The sequence below is a fragment of the Astatotilapia calliptera genome, chromosome 2 (assembly GCF_964374335.1).
Source record: "Astatotilapia calliptera chromosome 2, fAstCal68.1, whole genome shotgun sequence".
Lineage (NCBI taxonomy): Eukaryota > Metazoa > Chordata > Actinopteri > Cichliformes > Cichlidae > Astatotilapia > Astatotilapia calliptera.
The window spans coordinates 13,995,467-14,014,718 of NC_137423.1; the positions used below are offsets into that span (position 1 = coordinate 13,995,467).

Below are 19,252 nucleotides of genomic sequence, written 5' to 3' on the forward strand. Positions count from 1 at the left end.
TTTTGCTGAACAGGGAATAACTTAAAATTTCACAACCCACGTCTGGGCTCCTTTCCAGATTTTTTTTGAATGCAAAGAGACACCTTAAGCTCAGTGACGGCGCAAGTGGCTGCTAGTTCCTCCCGGGCTGTACAGTGATTAAGCATGAACAGATTAGATGGATAAGTGATTCATTCCTGAGGCAGGGCAGCATGTTTGAAACATGTGAATACCAGTGTAGACAACAATGATTTAACTGTACCGTTGGTGTGTTTAGGTGTGATTCGTATGACAGAGATGCTGGACCGCGAGACGGCGCCTCATTACTGGCTCTCCGTCTACGCCACCGATCTGGGGACTGAGCCTCTGATCACCTGGACTCACGTCTTCATCGAGGTCCTGGACATTAATGACAATGCTCCCGAACTTTCCCAGCCGATGTATTTTGCATCTGTCCCAGAGAACGTGGACACGGTCGAATCCGTCATCAAGGTGTCGGCCACAGATGTGGACACGTCCTCTGAGGGGAAGCTTTCCTTCCAGATGCTGGAATCTCACCGATTGCACTTTGACATCGATCCTAACACAGGTGAATACTCTTCAATGAAAAATATAATCAAAGGAGACCTTGATGAATTTCAACATGTCACAGAAAGTTTTCCTGGCTCAGAAAGGTAAAACAAGGTGATATCATGTGAGTTATCTCAGTCGCAAACTGAGGCACAACATTTTAACACCAAGTTTTGAATGGCAAGCTAACCTGGAGAATTTCTTATCCATCCAGACCTTTTCTTTAACTTGTCCAATTCAAGGCTGCAGCGTCACAGGGCGAGCGGCAGAATACACTCTGGACACTTTGCTAGTCTGTCCCACAGAGAGACACACACACACCTACAGTCAATTTAACCTCAACAGTTTATTTAACGTCAGGGGTGTCCAACTTGAGAGCTACTGTCCTGCAGCTTTTAGATGCATTCCTACTCCACCACTGCTGAATAAAATGGTTGGATTACCTCTTCAGTATGCCATCAATTTTGGCAAAGGCCTGATAACAAGCCATTCATGTGATTCAGGTGTGTCGGAACAAAGACTGGAGTTGGACACCCCTGGTGTATGTCTTTGGACTGTGAGAGGAAGCGTGAGTACATGGAGAAAGGCCAAACTGCCCCCAGCTGTACAAAGAGTGTTTAACCTTAATTATGAGTACTCACCAATAAAAACATGGTCAGTACTCTGAACTCTGTCCTTAAAGTTCCTAAACCTTCATAAGATTGAAAAAATAATTTCCAGACCTAGCACTTATTCCATCCAACAGGTAGACATTGTGTTTTTAATTGCAGCTATAATTATTTTGTTATTGAATTTATTATTAGAATATAGTACAAAAGTACAATTTTCCAGTTTTCCAGCTTTGGCTCACGTCTCCTCCCTCCCACTTAAACATTTCTCACCCCTGAATCATGGTATTGAAGCATTCAGTGAGCAGCATATGTGCAGGCAAAAATACAGGAACTCTGGGATGTAATTGGATCAAGTTGCTCAGCGTCATTCTGGCATTTCACGAGCAGCTCGAGCAGAAAAAGAGACTTCATGCTCTCATTGCAATTGATTTACATCTTGATTCAAACTCCCTTTGTGTGTGCAGGACATCTGGCAGGCCTCTGTTGCAGAGTGTTTTGGTATATCTGTACGTGTTACATTTTGATTCATGGGTGAAAAGCTAACAAGCATATGCATGCTTGCAAATGCAGTGTTGCAAGCATGAGTGCAGTATGTGCTGCGGAAGCTAGGTCTGTCTATACCTATACAACAGGGAGCTCCCTGAGAGTCACTCACAGAGTCAGTCACGTGCGACCTGAAATAAAAACTGAGTTAGCATGACGGGAACAATGAGGAAGCCTAAACATCTCTGCCTTCCTCGCTGACAGTTGAAGCTGAATCACCTGGCGAGGACTTTGAAGTTAAAGCTATTGAGCGCAGCATTAGCTGTGATGCTACCAGCCGCTACCAGCCCTGTCCTCGTCCTCTAACATGCTATTTGTCCACGCCCCGAGGCCAGTGTACCGAGGGATTACAGAGATGTCGCTCAGAGACGGGGCAAAGGTTTGCTGCCAGCTGGAGTGTGTCACATTCAAACAAGTATTTTTCTATAAATGCAGGTGTATTTGGTATCCATTTACTCATGCATAGAAGCACAGGATGAATAGTGTTTTGCTGAAAAGGGGTTATTAAATCTCTGTGAACCTTTTTGTATTCTGAGGCTGCAGGCTGAGGACAGCTGACTGACACTGACCCAAATTCTTGCAGAACTGACCGAAGTTTTATTTTTTTTTATCCCTGTGCTGCAAACTAAAAATAATTAAAGTAAAAAAACTCCTAAAACCTGAAGTTCCTCTAACATCTAGCAGAGGCTCCAGCAGTGATAATAAACGTGCAAAAATAAACGTGCATTATTAGGGCTGTGGTCTCTTTGACTGACGGGTGGCTGGTGACCAGTGTTGCCAACTCCTCAGTAAGGAAAATCGCTATTGGCTGTCCTAAAAGTCGCTAGAAGTTGCCAAATGACGTCATCGCCTAATTTGCATAATTGTTCATGCTAATGTAATTGTAACCTACGGTGTTTTAGAGAGAAATAACATCGTGGAAGAGACAAAGTGAGTAAAAAACGCGTTTTCATGTCAAAAAGTCGTCATAAATAAGTCTCCAATACCACCAGAAAAAGTCGCCAGATTTGTCGCTAGTTGCTTTTTAGAAAAAAAGTCGCTAAGGTGATCTGAAAACTCGCTAAATATAGCGACAAAGTCGCTAAGTCGGCAAGACTGCTGGTGACACAAGTGGCTGTAGCTGCTAGCTGCCTGCTAGGCTTCTCCTCAGCTAGCTGGAGTTCCTGAACTGGACCTGTGGACTAGGGCTGGGTATCGTCACTGATTTCTAGAATCGATTCAATTCCGATTCACAAGGTCCCGAATTGATCCACGATTCGATTTAATTCGATTCGATTTAATTCGATTCGATTCAATTCGATTTGAATCTGGGAAATTTTGACAGTCAGAAATATTATAATTCAGATCAGTACATTTACATATTTTTGTATCTATAAAAAGGAAGCTGACACACGCAAGACTTTATCAAAAGTGTGTGCATCACAGCAGATGCCTTTAAAGGCATCTGCTGTGATGCACAGAAACACAGAAAAACATGAAGGTGATTTTCCTGGCCTGGGATTTTATAAAAATATTCTGCAGTACATCATAAACGAAAGAAATCCATTAATCAATAAATGAACATTACCTCTGAAGTTACAGCGGTTTTATTAGAGACACAGTTAAGTGTTTTGCATTTTGCATACTTTTAAAAAGTTTAAATTTGTTCAGTATTGAACGGCAGAAATTAGGTTTTCTTTTTGGAAGTATATAAAACGGAAAGAAAAAAAACGTCGGCCGACAGCGCTGTAAACAACGGCAGACTTGTGCGTAACAAGCAAGCGAATAATGAAGAAAAACTGTTCTTGAAGTACAGAGAGAGAGAGCTGTGCATCGTGGTCGAAGCAAAACAGTAAAAGTAAGAGTGAATACATGACGATGTTTATGTGAAGCGTAGTTTGGATCTTCTTTTGCTGCTGGTTCGGTCAATATTGTTTGGAGAGACATCAAACTAACAGCTTTAGAATCAGCGCATAAAGGGCGTGAACACAAAGCGCGGACCTGCCGACAGATCAGAATCAGCGAGCTGTCGGCTTTCAGCCCCGACTGTGAGAAAGGCGACATCTGACTGATTCTGATCCGCGGGTTGCGCTGTGTGTGCAGAATCCATGTTCCTGCTCTCATTTACTGTCTTAGCTGTTTGGTGGTTGTTGAAATTTTGTGAGGTTTCACCTGAGATTCTGGCATTTCGGGCAAAATAAATTTATATTAAAAAATCGATTCAGGATTTTAATGAATCGATTTCACGTTATCCAAGCCAGAATCGATTTTAATCGATAAATCGATTATAAAAACCCACCCCTACTGTGGACCACATTTGTGCTGTTGGAGCTCTTACTAATAGTTTTTACATTAAATCGCAGCTTCCACAGGTCCAGTAAACATCAGAACAAATGCTAAACAGGCTTTTTGACTTCGAGGTCTGCAACTGGTTTTTGTGGTTCACTGAAGTCCAAATCAACAGGAAACCTAGTTGCCATTTTGTGGCCTCTAGAGCTCTGACCTCAGCTTCTTTCAGCTCATACGGGATGAACTGGACTCGAACTGGGACCTCATCTTCTGCCTTCAGTGGTCACTAACACTCCTGGAGCCATGTCGGAGCACAGGCTGTCATAGCTTAAATCAAACAGACTTTTAGGATGTGCTGACATCCTCTCTGACTTTTACTTGTAGACAGCAAACTGAGCTGTCCTTAAAATCCTTTGACAACAAAGAATCAAAGAAATATCGTGTACTAGCTTATATAGATTAGAAAAACGGCGTAAGCAGAGGGAGATCATGTTACCTGGAACCTGTTCCTCTTTGGAACATGACCCACCTTGTCTTACTGTTAACAAATGAACCTCTTATTAGTAATATGAGGGTGAAACCACTCGTGCCTTGACAAGATGAAAGTGACTCATGACCACAGCGCTGTGTCCGTTTCAGGCGAGAAGAATCGAGGAAGCTTCGTGCTTTAATGCAGAAATGCACATGAAACATTGTCGTGTGTGTTTTGAGAAAAAGCATCTCGTGGAACACTTCATTATGTGTTTGTTTGTTGACAAGGCCAGGCAAGTCAGGAATGTGCCCACTTCATTAGCATTTTGCAACAGCAAATTCCTCAAATGGCTGCAGGCTGTTGATGATTCAAAAAGTGATATGATGCGATTGTGTATTTTATATTCTTGACATACACAAAGCACTCACCAAGATGTATGATATTTTTCTTACTATTAACAAATTTACATGAAAAAGAGTCCAACACCTGAGACCAACTTTTATATGAAATCTGTCTTGGGTAGCACATTCTCAGTCTCAGAGCCTGAGACTGAATTATTACGTCTATCGAGACGGGAACGATACACTGTGTAAAGGAAGGATGCAGCCAAAAGCCCAGCTTTGAAGCCTTAATGTGTTTTGGCCGTTGCCATGTTGGCTTTTCGGAGGCAGGAGTGACTGTATGTGGATGAGAGGTTGGAGTGCCAAGGCTCCACCGACCTTGTTATCAAGCTGAATCCACAGACTCAGTGGGAATGTCACACAGACACAGATACCTGCTAATTACCCCTCAGTAACATACAAACAAAAATTCTCAAACTTTTTTCTCATTGGCATTTCTGAAATAGTTCTCAGAAATTTGCGATGTCTGAATTAAAAAGCAAGTGAAACTAGTCCACATTCAAAAAAGAAGAGACGTAAAAATGTGATGTGAATCCTGCGAAAAAGGAATGAACGGCCCCTGACGCAGAAGCAGCTGTTTGTCCTCGTGTGGTTTTGACAGGCGTCCTGGATGGCTGAGTGAAAACAGGCGGTGGGGAGGGACGAGGCTTTAGCCGTGATTCCCACATCTGCACTAATGACAGGAACACACTTTCTAACGTTCCCACCTGTCCCTCCCAGCAGGGCTTGTTTGCTCTGTCATAAAAGGACTCGATGACGCTCAGTGGGGCCTCTTTTGCAGCACTTACGACCCCCTCCTCTGTCTGCAGCTCCCACACCTCTTTTGGTTGGAGACACAGAGACTTGTATTTTCCCAGCCTGTTGCTGTGTGTCTAGGACGCTTCTCCCAGCAGCTGCAGACACTTAAACACGCTGATTCAGCAAACTGTCAGCCGCGGTTTCCCTCGCGGTGTCTGATAATCACCTGTCACACAGTTCAGAGGCCGACTGAGCTCAGGCGGATGCGGCGGAAGCATCTGATTGGCTGTGAGTGACCCCTCCTCCCAGTGATCAGTCAGTGTTGTGCTCTGAGTGTAAGGTGACCCAAATTGCTAATTTCCAACTGTAGAGCAGCTTTGGATGACAAAATAGTGGTTTTGTCTTTCAACAGTAAATTCCACTGGTCCTGTAATGTGACACAGGTGCTTCCCGTATCTCCCAGCCATGCTGAAGGTGATGCCCTCCCCTTATGAGCAGCCGCTCTATGCTTCTGTCTCCTGTTGGTTATTTTGAGTTTATGGGCCTCCAGTTTTTTCCTGTTCTGCCAGCATCAGTACCGACAGCTCCAGTTTCTGTGAGAAAACGATCGAGTCCGGACGCCCCAGCCTTTGCCTGGTGGCAGCGGGATGGGCTCCAGCCCCCGCCCCCACGACATTGAAGTGGAGAGCGGAAGGAAATGGAGGTTTTTTAATGTCTTCTGAAAGTTTATTCTTGATATTAAACAATGCAAAAAAAATGGATGCTGTTTCTTTTTTTAGACAAACAGAAGAAAGTCCTTTGCAAAGCTCCTCGATGCGATCTCTGTCGTGTTGAAGGCGGCTTGTTCTCTGCTTCAGAAGTTTATCACGCGATCCATCGCTCACTCTGTCCCTGTTTGATATCTGTATCAGTCTTTATTCAGGTCGACTTCACCTCAGCACTGCATCACACCGCCATCATCATCATCATCTTTTTTTTAGCTGTTTGTTGTAATTTTTTATAGCGACATAAACAAACATTGAGTGACCCTCAAAAACAAAAACAACAGAAACAACATCAAGAGCTGTAAAATACAATGTGTTTTCTTCTGTTACTACTCAGGGACACCCGCCTCCATTCCCAACCGCCACAACACACACACACACAAAAACTCCCAACTCTGTTTGTTTATGTGTAACCTGCACTCTCACTTCCTGCTAACAGCACCTGTGTTTGGTGTGTGTGTTTGTGTTTGCAGGTGTTATCAGCACTGTCTCAGCTTTGGATCGAGAGGATAAACCGGAGCACAGTATTGAGGTGAGACTCTGATAAACAACATTTTCTCTTCCCATCAGATCGATGCAGAAACAGGAACACAAATCCAGCTCTGCTGTGAATCGCCGACGTTCCCATAAATCCAGAATACACAGCAGTGCTCGCTGCTTTACTGACACGCTGAGTCAGGAAATAGCACAACCCCCCCACACATAACGATTTTTTCGAGAAAGTTTTCAGACGAACAAATAAAACTGAAAAAGGTTTTTTGCCCCGTCCGAATGTGTTGTGATGATTATTATTTATTTATTTCCAATATTTTTTTTTTAAAGGCCAATAGTTCATCTTTTAGTGTGTCTCTGTTGGTTTGTGTTGTTGGCTCATGTTAAATATTTAAGATATATATGGTTAAAAAAAATGCATGGCATAAAATAACCGTGTTATTGTGTATATATTTATTTATATTTAGATTTCTTCATACATTCTTATATAGTTCTATATTGTGTATTGTGTATTTTGTTGTACAGTTATTTTATTTTCAACTTTAATTTATATATTTATCTTATTCTTCCCAGTTAAATTTACCTTTCATTCTAATTTGTGTTGTACAGTTATTTCATTTTTAACCTTAATTTATATTTTATTCCTTCCTAGTTAAATTTACCCTTTTTAATTTTTCATATTTATTTCCTATCTTATTCATAGCCTTTTCCTTTTTTGATCTCTTTAGGTCACGAGCAGTTGTCCAAGCATTTCACTACATATCGTACTGTGTATGACTGTGTACGTGACAAATAAAATTTGAATTTGAATTTGAATTTGAATTAAGAGTGCATGAGGCTGAGAGTATGAAAACTGGAATTCTTCCTCAGGGAAACAAGCTTTACTTCAGTTGGAAGCTCCACTTTAAAACTTCCACAGAAATGGGAATCAGTGCACAGTCATTACATTTAATTATGTTGTTGTTATGTGGACAATCGGAGGTGTGTAATGAGATAAAAGCAGAAAGAAAAGGCATGTGACTGGTAACATTTAGATGCTGGTTCAGATATTTCAACATCAGAAAATCAAACCACATTTCTGGCTACCGACTAAAAGAAATGTATCTCAGCTGCTTGGAAATTAATCTTCCTTAACTGGTGTGACATTTCAGGACAGACCCAAAGTTTCAGAGATTTGAGCCGTCCATCTGAGACCATTTTTATTTTTTCTGATATTATCTATTCAAATCAGTTTTATGTATAGAGCTCCAAATTAGAACAACAGCCTTCTCAGCCTTCTCCATTTTTTTGTAATGATACTACAGAGAAAACAACAACAGGCAGATAACTCCCCTATGAGCAAGCGCTTTGGCGACAGCGGGAAGGAAAAACTCCCTTTTAACAGGAAGAAACCTCCAACAGAACCAGGCTCAGGGAGGGTCAGGGGGAGGAAGGTGGGACAAAGACAAGCTGAGGAACAGAGCCAGAGATGAATAATAACTAATGATTAAATAAGACAGGTGCATGACCACATGGAGAACATCTCCACCCCAACCTCCCCCACTCCTAATAAAGGAAAACTCTTAGCAGCAACACAAAAATACCCCCGCCTCCAGCAATCTTTGTCGTAGCTTTAAAACCCCAAGAAATTCATTTAGTGGTTTAAAATTAAGTCAAAGTAAATATAAAGATCAATCGTGCTTTTATTATTCTGATGTTAACCCTCCAACTCTTTTTCACCTTCAGGTTATCGTGTCGGATAACGGATCTCCGGCTCTGAGCTCCACCGCCACCGTTGTGATTCAGGTTCTAGATGCCAACGACAACCCTCCCAAGTTCATGGAAAAACGTTTTGACGTCAAGCTGCCTGAACGGCGTCACGACGGTGGCAAACAGGAAGTCTGCAGGATACTCGCTCAGGATAACGACGAGGGCCCGAACGCGGCAGTAACCTACAGTCTGCAGGAAAACGTGGACGAGCAGTTTGAAATCGACCCAGTGACGGGCGTGGTCACATCGCACGGCGACTTCTTGCCCGAAAGCTACAATATTCTCACAGTAGGTGCTGCAGAAATTTTCACCACAGCAAGTTTACTTGTCCCGTCAACGTTTCATACGGCTGATGAATCTGAAGCTGTTACAAACCTGTTGTTAACGCAGTGTTTACTCATTGGATGAATTTACTGCATGTATGATTATTTTATCAAGCTCAATTTTTCCGATGTTTTGTGATGCAAACAGATCTGACCAATCAGACCACTGCATTTGGCAATAAGTGCACTCACAATACGGAAATAGTAAAATAATCGTAGGTTACCTCTGCTCCGGCTCAGTCGGCTCTCTGAACGGATTATTACATTTCCTCAGATGTGTTTCCACCTCTGACATCCTTAAATCAGGACGTCAGGATCTCATCATCACTTTTTTTCACCGTTGTTATTTAAGGATTTTTTTTACACACACTTGCGATTTGTGTCCCAAAAATTAGGAATTTCATGTCTTTTTTATTTTTCAGAATGCGCTCGTTGTGCAACACCTTCAGTCTGTCAGCATCTATGTGTTGATCCTGACTCAGTCAGAGCGCCCCCTAGAGTCAAAATGACATAAGCAGTATGCGATTGTTATTGTATGTGGCACGACTGTTACCATAGTTACCATAGGTAACCAGTGAGTCCAGGCCCTCAGCTGTTAGTTCATCTGACGCGGCGACATGAGTGACGGTGTAATCGTCATTTTTGGTGAATCTGAAGAAAACATCTGGACGTGAGCTGGAAGTGTTTTCAGTTACCTGCTGGACTGGATGTGCAGGTGTGTCACAGCTTCCTGTTTAGTTTCTCTGTTTATTCCAGATTAAAGCTACAGACCAGGGCAGCCCGTCCTATTCATCCACCGCTCGACTCAACATCGAGTGGATCGCCCTCCCGCCTGCCTCTGCGGAACCAATCGTGTTCGTCGAGCCACACATCAACTTTGCTGTCATAGAAACAGACCGCGTCGCTCAGATGGTGGGCGTCATCTTGACGGAGCCGCATCGGGAGAAGTGGTTCGATATCGTGGGTGAGTGGAACCACACACACACTCTGAGGTTTGACCTTTGATGGAAGCCGAGCATCACACAAATGGCTGTAATGACCTTGAAAGTAAGACAAATGATGGGGAGAAGTGCTGCTTACATTCACGCCTGCAGAGCGCCCACTTCCACAAAGAAAACAAATTAGAGGAATCACCTGCATCAGAGCTGGCTGAGCTCATAGTAATGATTCAGAGTTTCTCCGTCTCCGCTCCTCCCGCTAAACTCTGCGGCCATGGAAATGATATTTGACGTTCGCCATATTTCCACTTAGCCCAGAGTGCTGACTCGGAGAGTCACAGCTAACAGGGTCTCATCATTTTACAATCAATCCTCATGAGTTTCCAGATGAGCTGAAGTAGTGTGATTTTCTTAAGGTCAACCAATATAATGCAGCCCGTGCAGGACGAGAGCACCGGAGGAGGGAAATGTTTAGATGTTGGTGATTTATGTAATTTTCCTAAATGTGCCTGCTCGGCTTCAGCCAGAAGTGCCCCAGAAGTGTGTCGGCTTCACTGAAAGGCCGACATTCCCATGCGACATAACTCGACCCGCATGAGCAGAAAAGTGAGCGAGTGGGTTCATTGCTTGAAAAACTCAGAGTGACAGTCGAACCGAACCTGACTCAAGAGATCCAGTCACGACGTTTATTACTACAGTCATGTTATTGCAATAAAGAAAATTGATGCAGGCGTTTTTTTTACGTGAAAACATTTGATTGATAACTGAGGCATGGTGAACTGGTCCCAGAGCCGTGACCTGTGTTCACTCAGCGAGATGAGAGACCCCGGAGCGAGTCATCTGTGGGATAATGTTTTCAGCTTCTCCCTCTTCTCTTGATCGCCGATGTTCAGGGTTTATTTCATCGATCAATACAAAGATTGCATGAATGATTCCAGCAGGTGGCGAGGTGTCAGCTCCAGTGTTGGCATGGCTTTTATCTCGTGTGTGTGTTTGTCAGATATTTGTGATGACACTGCAGCTGGATGTCATCACCAGGGGCCAGTGTTAGAGATGGTGTGGGGTCAGGTTTACGTCATCAGTCCTTCAGATGAGCTGCTGCAGTGAGGACAGAAGTCAGAATGTAGAAAGATTTTCCTGGTGATTAAATCAAACAAAGTCTGTGCTTCTCAGTTTTCCCCCTCCTTTTGTGCTGGACTTCCACCAATCAGCAGCTTACTTTCAATTCAGCCTGTGTGTTTTCTGTTTAAAAAATCCCAGGAGTTAGATGTGACTCAGAAGGACAGATTCATCCTTCCTTTTCTGATTCGTCAGTCATGTAATCACTGAATAAACATGTGAAATTATGCTGTTACATACTGACATTTGCCTGGCGGCATCTCAGGCTTCTGTCTGTGCACAAGTGAAAAATCTGCAGTGCTTTCAGAAAACAGGTAGAAAAACTAGCAGCGGATAAATAATGCAAAAGGCCGGCGCTGCCTGAAGAGGGGGAAAGGATGGAGGAGAGGAAAAAAAGGTCTTGGTGTCAGCGGTATCAGCAGGACGTTTCTCTCTGTGAGCAGGACACAGCAGAGCTCCTCTCATCACCTGCCAGATCCCCACTGCAGGGACAACTGGCCTTTCCTCCTCTGCCTCCTCTCTCCTCTCAGGAGGCCGCCACGGACAGCTCTACAGAAATCCATGAGAGGCATGACATCACATTCAAGTGGAAGTCATCGCTGGCTGTTCCCTTTGAGGCTTGCAGGAAAACACATCAGGGTTTTGCCAAGTGCTTCCTGCCAGGCGGGGCGACGCGTGCAGAGAAAGACCGAGCTTCCTCCTGCTCGGCTGGCTGCGCCGAGCTCGGTCTGAGCCAGAGCCCGGGCGTGACCCTGTGCGTCCCAGAGGAGGCGCTCGGGTCTGCTCATTCTCACATTTATTGTGATGGAGGAGCTTGTACACACAAATTCAAATTGTAAGAGTCATTTTGTCTGAAAAAAACTGATAATCTTTATAATCTTCACCCTGTGCCTCCTCCTCCTCCTGTGTTTGCAGGGTTCCATCTTCTTCTCTTATTTTACTGTTTGGCACATGGGTGCTGATATCTGATGGGACAGATATCATCAGGTATTTATTCCTCTGATTTGCCCTCCCCCCATCAGATGTCTATCGCCGTGCTGTGTTAAGGGCCAAGTGGAAACGGCAGCAGTGGGATGTTGGCTAGCAGGCGAGGAATGCAACCCGGCTGTTTGTGGATGGATGTGGCGCCCTGCAGGTTCACTGGGCACTGATCTGAGATCTGGGTCCTGGATCGGGTCCCAGCCGGGTGCATTAGGATGAGGCTCCAGCTTCTGTTCAGACAGAGCAGTTTATAAAATGTTTATCCCGAAAGGTGACATTTAACCCAAGACATGTTTCACTGATCAGGCTTAGGAGGAATGAAAAAAGAAAACCACATATGCAGTAAAAATCCAGTCATGTCATGTTAGAGGTTAAAGCTGTGCTCACACAGCTGTTAGCGGCTTATTGTCGATGCTTTTGCAGGATTTAAGTCTGAAATAAATCGTGCACATGTGATTTACTACTTTGCTCCTGATGTGGTTTTAAGCTTTAAGCTACGAGTGTTCATTGTTTTTGGAGTGACAGACGTCATCAGAACAAGCTCAGGTCTTGCTCTGTCCTGCAGGTGAAGACCTGCAGGACAGAGCAGGTCCTGCAGGTGAAGACTTCACCCACATGTTTCTGAGCACAGATGATAATTTGGGCTGAAGTTGATGTGCAGTGTGGGCGGGAGGACGTGTCTGCAGGAGGTTGTTTTACAGCAAGCAGAGCGCTGTGCGCAGAGATGAAGGAAACTGTAGAGCACAAACAGCTCAGCAGTTCTCTGCAGGATCACGTCAGGTACACAAACAGAGACGTTTGCAGCAGTGAGATTACGTTAGTTTAAAGTCTGAATATGAACGTTAATAAAGACGTACAGCCGGCAGAGCGACAGCTTCATTTAGTTACAGTAACTTCGGCAACACGCAGCTCGTTCTGGTCTTAAAACATCTGATTTTAATGCGTGTTGATGTTCATGAACGGAGGAACTCCTCACTGATGCCTTTGCTTCAGCGGCCTGCTGCTCACAGTCACGTGTTGGTGAGCTGTTGAGCTTTAACTCTGCCGATAACGACGCTTCTCTCATTGTGTGTTTGCGTGCTCCTGTAAGTCATGAATCTGATTTGCTGTATGTCTGCGGCGCCGCAGGAATGAAGACAGTCCATCTTCGTTTTCTGACCCTCGGCCAGTGACTCGCGGCGCGCAGCAGGAGATGTGAGAAAATGAGCTTTTCCTGGTGGGGTAGCTGACCTGACCCCCTCTGCGGCGGCTCGGCCAGGTCAGGAGAACAAGGAAGCTGGCGGCCGAGTTGAGAAATGAAAACTTCCAGGTTTGTGCCTGGGAACAGTTAGACGGGGAAAGCGCAGCAGGACGTCTGTTGCCGGTCATGTTAACTCTTCCTCCTCGATTCGCCCTGAATAGGCGGTGGCTGCAGCTCTGCCGCAGTGCCCACAGGCAGTCATTACTCAGACATTTGTATGGTGATGTAGGGATGACATATCAACTACCACTGAGGCCCTGCAGGACGTTCAGAAGCAGGCTTACCTGTCCAACACTTCACACCTGAAACACAGGAAAGGAAGACACACAGAGACATTCGCATGTCATGTGTTAAATCTTTGCTTTCTGAACAGAGAGGCAGGGCTCAGACGTAAGAAGTTCAGGTGTTACTCACCAGTCTGACATGCTACCCAGAATGCACGTGTGAAGTTTCAGCGCTGGTTTGTCTCCACTACGTCACAGACGTGAAACTGCTTCAATTCGTTCAGACCGATGGATCCATCGGTCTGAACAAGAGCAGATTTAGTCTTTAGTTTGGTCTTGGAGGGCTGGGGTGGGATTTGGGAGGTCTGCAGTACTAATGAGATATAAGGGCTCAAAATCCTAGAAAAAAAGCTTGGCCTTCCGGCCACTGGCACCTTGCCCTGGTCGACATTCACAGGTTATGTAGACGGAGATAAATTCCTGAGATGAAGCTCTTTTTCTTCTGTGGGTCATTCTTTTCTTAAAGAAGCCTCCAGTGTCCGCAGGGATCATATCATTTTTTTCCCTGGAGACGATCAGTAAAGTGAATTGCTTGACCCGATTATCTATCGATCAGGAACAAACGCCAATGAGAGACTGTGTGTGTGCGATGAAGAAGTAAAAAAGAACAAGAGGACATCAAAGGCTTAGTGCAAAAATAACACTGCACTGCCTCGCTCATCATGTTACACAGTAATATCAGTGTGTGTGTGTGTGCGTGCATGCATGTGAAACGAGGATATCGTAATAAACACCATCTGGCTGAGCAGGCATGAGGCTTACCTTTCTCACGTACATCCACAGAACCTGCTGAGAAAGAGAGACAGAGAAGGAAGGAAGGATAAAAGGGAGGAAGTGTATGAAAAGAGCAATAAACAGATGGTGGGAGGGGCTCAGTGAGCAAATGCACAGGTACATCACTGTATGTGTCATAGTTCAGTGATTTGTGACAAAAAAAGTCAAGAAAACTCATTGGATAACCACGGACAATGGGATTCAGGTGCACAGATTAGAAGGACAAACACGCTAAAGTTTCCTCTTCACCGCAGAGTAACCATCGATGCTACAGCTCATAAGGTTCATACAGAGTTAAACCCTTAAATATCTGGTCTGTGTTCCTCTGTAAAATCAAAAGATAAAGATGGGACTGAAGTGCAGTTTAGTAGCTTTTCACTCCAACTCACAGAATGAGGCCCCAAAAGACATTAATACCAGTGAAGAACTCTGTCGTTAGGCTGAAAAGGGGCAAAATAAAACTCCTGGAGATACTCGAACTGAACGGTGTTGGTGTGAAAGCAGTCCAGTCTGAGAGGAATTTTATTCCCTTCAGCCTATTGTCAATGGCTATGTGTCTGTGACATCGAACACCAGGAGGAAGAGAGATGAAGGTTAATTATAGACGCCCCCTTACTGTTCTCGTGGTGCATGAAAAGATGGAAAGCTGTGATTGGTCACAGCTGTAGTGTGCCATATATCCGTGTCATGTTCCAGCAATAATCAGCTGATTGTGTCCTTTTTACCCTGGGAGGGTGCTGCCATTGCCCGCAGGGTGGATGGGTGGAGGTACACCTACTAAAAGTCTTTTTGATGGGTTTAAAGTTTTCGGACAAGTTTTCTGAAAGTCTTGTGGACACGATATCTCAAGAAATAGGTGACCTAGTGTTTTCAGATTTGGCTGCAGCTCATTAGGTGCAGCAATGCATCAGTTCATTGGTGCTTCCAACCCTGGCTGCTTCAGTTTGCCTGCCAAAGTATCCTGGGGAGAGATTGTGAACCCTGAGTTGTATGTGAGTGTTAGATAGAAAGAACAAAGTGCTTCTGTGAATGAGGCAAGCTTGGAGTGCTGCGGTGGAGTAGAGAAGCACATAAGAACCCTCCTTTAACTGTTTACCGAACCAGAGGTGATACTACAAAGTAATCAACTGGGAATACTTGGAATGGTGTTATTTGAGCAACACATTATCCTTCTAGCTTCGTGATTATGATGAGGAAATGGTTTCACAATCCTATCTTTGTTATAAACAGACACACAGTGTTTCAGCCTCTAATCCTTTATCTGTAAGTAAGACTGAACTCTGTGGATCATATTTCATGCCTCAGACCATGAGCCACTGCAGCACATCCAGCTGTTTTCTGGCGTGGACGCGAGAGCAGACGAACCAGTTTCTGCTCTGTTTGAACTTGAAACAAGCTTCAGTTTAAGCAAACCAAAGGTCACCATCAAAGGGAAGCGATGCATCGGAAAGGTTCACATGTTTAGTATCGAACTGCATGCTGCTCCACAAATCCAACATCTACCGCTGCTGTTGACAGGAAACAAACAGAGATCTCGGACAAGTGGTGCAGACAGGTGAGTGGCTCAGTGGGCCAATAAGAAGGCGTCACAGAGTTGTGCTGTGGACTCTGGTATGAGTCTGTGTGTCCCGCCTTACCAGCGCAAGAGTGTCTGACACACATTTGTTTCAAGTAGAAAGTGACCCGCTCTGCACGCTGCCTCAGTGTGGGTCACATGATGTCATCATAATGGTGATATCATAATGGTTCATAACTGGCTGTATGTGTAATTACATGTAAATGAAAAGCAGCAGCACCAACCCTGAATGCCCCCCCAGAAATTATTGTTAACACAGATTGCAAAGTGAATCTGTGTTAACAATGCCAATAATCGTCACAATCAGCCTAACTGGTAATAACTCAAACCTGTCCCCCTCTCGTCTCTCAGGTGGGGATGAGCAAAAAGACTTTGACATCCAGAAGAACACTGGGAGGCTCTCCATCGCCCGCCAGCTCGATGCGGCCCGGCGCTCCATCTACAACCTGACTGTGCGGGTCACAGATGGGCACCACAGCGCCATCACACAGGTTAGGAACACAAGTGTCTTCTTCTTCACTAATAAACAGATGTTTCAGCGCGCAGATAACAGCAGCACTTAGTGTTGGTGTGTGGACAGAGGAGATGAGATGGTGAATAAAATAAAGGTTGTTCCACTCATTACCAACGGCTGGAGGGCAGAATTCGATTGTTTTTACCTGCCTGTGTTTGAAACAAGTGACGACCTTTGTCTTTTCTGTTTACTGCTATTAGATATTTATATATTTTGATGTTTAGCATCAGGAAATCCTGAGACTAAATCTGCCTCATCGCACTCACATCACACATTTGGAAGCTGTTTGCGAGAAAGAGATAATGAGGCCAGCTAATTATTAGGCTCAGTTAGGCCTGCAAAGTTTTTAGTTTCATTATAATTATAAAAGTATACTGTTAAAAAGTTACACTTCGAAACACATCAGCTCTCAACAACTTCTGCTGAATATCTGTACTGAGGAACCAAAGGAGCCACATTGATCAGCTTACAGAATTCACCCCAAACATCATATGTGGGTGTTTTTGGGGGTTGTCTCCTTGTTACCCCTGGTCTTAATTTCATTAACACCCAGTTTAACAGCCCCCTCTGATACCTGATGCTGTACTTTGTGAGGAACATGACACTTTTGGCTGATACTGAATTAACAGTTTGGGTCAGCCGTTTATTTAAAGGGCCAGTTCGTCTCATTTAGTCTTCTAAAAATAATCCTTGTCTGTTAAGGAGGCACTTCACACAAATGGAGTCTGGGCTGACTCACAGTGACAGTAACTCACAGCTGTTTTTCATTTAATGAGACAAATAAAGGACTGAGACAACGAGCCACTTTTCATGTGAATTTATAGATTTCTGTGTTTGTGAAGCCACAGTTTAAACCACTTGTTTAGTCGAACTTAAACAAATACATCAAAGCGTCCAAACGTCATTTTCTCCCTGTTTCTGACATCAGAGGAAACAAACGGCGTGTCTGATGGCAGCACGCTGTGGCAGCAACACATACAAACATCCTACAACTCCATTTGTGTCTTCATTTTCAGTCTCAGGGTTGCTGTAGAATCTAACTCAAGATCCTGCGGGCAGTCACAGATCAGCCGTTTTGAAGCTTGACCTTTCACATTTGATATTGTTCATGCTGAGAATCCATTTTCTCAAACCCTGTGTGTCCCAACTGCAGGTCTACGTCCAGGTGCTGAACATCAATGAGCATCGGCCCGTCTTCCTGGAGCCGCTGTACGAGGTGAGAGAAACGACAGCCCGCTTGCATGTTCTACAAAAAACTGTGCTTTGTTGTGTATCTGACGGACAAACACCAAACCAGTTCCACATCACTGCTTTCCGCTTTCTCCCTTCTCATTCTCCGTTGCCGCCATGCTTTTTTGGCCATGTGCGTATGAAAATAAAGGCACATCTTCTATCGCGATATTTCATTTTCTTATCGTTGCCTAACATTGTACCGGTATTACCATGAACAGTATAATATGGCCCAGCCCTAATGAGAATAGATTCAAGCATACTGGAACCAGTTAGCGTTTGGAGTCCTGATGATGACGTCAGAAAGTGACGTGAACATTTTGAAATGTGTTTAAAATACTTATTCTGTGAGTTTGGATGAAATTTCATCCAATCTGTGGTTTTGGCCCAACAGTGATGGCCCAACTTGCATTTACTTTACATTTTATTTTAGTGTGTTTAAAAAACTCTCACTGCGCTGTTCCTACTGACTAAAATGTCAGGCTTCTCTGGATTCACTCGATAATAGCTGGTTATGAAGTCTCACAGTAAAATGTTTTGGAAGTCCTCTTTCTCTCAGTTGTTTGTCGGTCACAGTAATCAGCCTCCAAATGTTCTCTGTGGGTTTAAGGTGAGGGTTCCTGAGGACACCTCCCCATGGAAGGACATCCTACAGATCAGCGCTCAGGATGGTGACACCAACAGCAAGCTGGTTTACTCCATCCACAGCAGCCTCCACCCGGACAGCACCAAGCTCTTCCACCTGGACCCGAAGAGCGGAGTGCTGGTGATGACGGAGGAGCTGGACTACGAGAAGATCGCCGTTCATACGCTCACCGTCATGGTATTGAAAACTGCTGATTTACTACCACAAACATGTTTATGGAAGAAGAAACTCAGATTGTGTTTTCCATAATGTCCAACAGCGTGAACTTTGAATGCTGATGTTAATTAGAATAATAAGATGAAAAATAATCTCTTCGTCTGATCAGAACAGTAAAGTAAGACTTTTATTTGTCTTTATTCAACCCTTCAGTTTCTTTGTTCCTCCAGCAGTTCACTATCTCCTCGCTCGTCTGCAGGTGCGTGACCAGGGGATACCAGTGAAGAGGAACTTTGCAAAGGTGGTGGTTCACGTGGAGGACTGCAACGACCACTCACCGGCTTTCCTCAGCCCTCGCTATGAGGTCGGTGTCTCTAACCTGGCCCACGCGGGCACCGAGGTCCTCCGGGTCAAGGCCCTAGACAAGGACATGGGAAGCAACGCCCACATCAGCTACTCGCTGCACTCTGGTGAGCAGGCCTCTCTTTTTATTCATGGTGCTCCCTTTTCTCATTTTGAAAGCTGGAAACCTCTGAGTGTCAGGCACTTGAAGTGAAAGGTTTAAGGGCACAGCGATGATATCCGAGAAATCGTCTCTGTGTATTCACAGCTGCAGTTTCCTCCTCTTCGATCTTTTCTTACCTCACAGCTGAAGCCTGCTTTCGGCCTGCTCTGTAGGTTTTTCTCTGATGCTTATCGTGTGTGTTCAGAGCGGTTATGAAAATGCGTGACGGAGCATGGCGCTCGACCCGAGTTGCCGCAGTGGAATCCTTTATGCCTGCTTGCTGTGTTTCAGACAGCAGAGAACATCCATCTTTACAAGTGTTCTGTCTCAGATTCAGCTTTCAACACTTCTTTTTTTCTTTAAAAAAATGGGCAGTGGG

General features: G+C 44.4%; 1 protein-coding gene across 1 annotated transcript in view; it reads left to right on the forward strand.

Annotated features, from left to right (window-relative positions):
- fat2 (FAT atypical cadherin 2) overlaps positions 1–19,252 on the forward strand; it is a 98,006-nt gene that overhangs the window by 19,917 nt on the left and 58,837 nt on the right. The window contains exons 3-10 of the mRNA XM_026185187.2: positions 257–568; positions 6,820–6,878; positions 8,564–8,875; positions 9,667–9,874; positions 16,174–16,313; positions 17,490–17,552; positions 18,177–18,389; positions 18,628–18,838. Coding sequence (XP_026040972.2) covers positions 257–568; positions 6,820–6,878; positions 8,564–8,875; positions 9,667–9,874; positions 16,174–16,313; positions 17,490–17,552; positions 18,177–18,389; positions 18,628–18,838 — 1,518 coding nt within the window. The remainder of the gene's footprint in view (positions 1–256; positions 569–6,819; positions 6,879–8,563; positions 8,876–9,666; positions 9,875–16,173; positions 16,314–17,489; positions 17,553–18,176; positions 18,390–18,627; positions 18,839–19,252) is intronic.